Here is a 1,751-nt window from a genome sequence, read left to right on the forward strand (position 1 = left end):
GAGCCGCTCCTGCTTTGCGATCATGCTGACGCATCTCTGCAGGCGCTCATACTGCCGCATGCACGACAGCCCGCAGGCAGCCTTTGGGGCCTGCGGTACGTGCTCCTCTCACGCCCTCGGGCGCAGCACGGCCAACGCCGCTTTCAGGTCCGAGTGGCGCACGGTGCCCCACTGGCCCTTGGCGGTGTCACTCTCGTTGGCGCCCAGCGACACGGCCCCGAAAAAGTCCACCGAGGCGTCCGGCGGCCGGAGCGCCCGCTCTATCGCGTTGTAGACCCGCGGCTCGGAGAGCGTCCGGACAAAGCCCACCAAACAAACGGCGATGCGGGGCACCTTCGAGCGACCACCTCCCTCAGGGTGGAGGCCTGACGGACCGGCCTTGAGGCCGAGTCGGCGGCGGCGGCGGCGGTGGCGGCGGTTGTGCTCGTGCGCGGATGGCATATACACACACAACGTGTGTGTGTCTGTACGTTGGCTACGACGGACGGACGGACGACCGAGCCATGTCGACGGGTTGCGCGTGTCGACGCCGTCGAGCTGGTGCCTGGCTGGGGTTGCACAGCCTAAGTCTCGAACCCCTGACTTGCAGATTGCTCATCTGTCAGTCTGACGTTCGGGCGCCTGTCGTCGGCAGTGCGAGCGGCTCGCGCGCACATCGGGCCACAAATGCAACAAACAACACAACACAATCTCTCTCTCCCAAATGCACCGACCGCGCCACACACATGCGCGCTCGTGGAGAGGAGCTACGGCCATTCTCCACTTGTGTTCGACGACGTCGTACATTGTTCGACGACGTCGAACACGATCGAGAAACCGTCGGCGTCGAGTAACACAGGCAAACAAACAAATTCATTCAGGCAAACCAGAGAGAAAGAATTTTCCAAGAAAGCTCCCTTTTGTTTTTTGCTCCCTAGTGCCTAGACTGCTATTGCAATACGGCCATTCCTAAGTAGTGTGTGACGTCGTCAAACACTACTGTTTGACGACGTCAAACACGATCGAGTAACCGTCCACAGGCCTCTTCACACCCTCCCTTCTCAGACTAGCACCCCACCTCGGTCCTCGCGGAGTACCGACCGATCTTCTGCCCGAGAGCGAGGTTGCTGCGGAGCACTCCGCGGGCGCAGCGAAACGATCGAACGGTCGATCAATCGAGGAGCAGAGAGTTTGTGGCCATGTGGGGGCCGATCGGCGGAAGGAAGGTATTTCGGTCTCAGACCTACATTCTATATTCCAGAATGGCATTCTTCGAAATAGAATGGGCGCCGCAGCGGCCCGTAGCGGCGCCCCCTGCGTGCCCACGGCCACCCCGGGGCCATGGGACATGCCCCCGGCCATCGGGGATGCTTGGTTCATCCATTACCCCATTTACACGGGCTGTGTTGCGGCGCGCCTCGAGACGCGCAGCGCAGCGCAGCGCGCAGACCACAAAACAGGTCAGAAGACGGCCGTGGCGACACCCGCTCTCTGAGCGACAGCCCCGCAAAGGGCACTCGCTCGCAGGCGAGGACTACGGGCAGCACAGGCAGCAGCAGAGCTGGCGGTCCGTCTCCCCGCCCGCTGTAGCAAGTCGGCCCCAGCGTCACGGCCGGGACGGGCCAGGAGCCGCCCTCGGAGTCGTCTTCCCCGTCCTCCTTCCGCTCGGCTCTTCGCTCGGTACGTTCGGTGTGGCTCACCCTCCATGCCGTGAACAGGAGCTTTATCCACCCTATATTCTTCTCTCGTTCCTCTGCCCGTGCCTGTCGACT

The 1,751-nt window shown here is 62.5% G+C and overlaps 1 protein-coding gene across 1 annotated transcript; it reads right to left on the reverse strand.

Moving 5' to 3' along the window:
• Nucleotides 1-108: 108 nt before the first annotated feature.
• On the reverse strand, nt 109-786 carry EMIHUDRAFT_256082 (hypothetical protein; the record flags this gene model as incomplete). Its single annotated transcript, XM_005769286.1, has 3 exons — nt 109-365; nt 498-544; nt 764-786. 3 exons carry the CDS (start codon nt 784-786, stop codon nt 109-111), a joined length of 327 nt encoding a protein of 108 aa, XP_005769343.1.
• Nucleotides 787-1,751: the final 965 nt, after the last annotated feature.

Source organism: Emiliania huxleyi (genome assembly GCF_000372725.1).
Source record: "Emiliania huxleyi CCMP1516 unplaced genomic scaffold EMIHUscaffold_4293, whole genome shotgun sequence".
In the NCBI taxonomy this organism is placed as follows: Eukaryota; Haptophyta; order Isochrysidales; family Noelaerhabdaceae; genus Emiliania; species Emiliania huxleyi.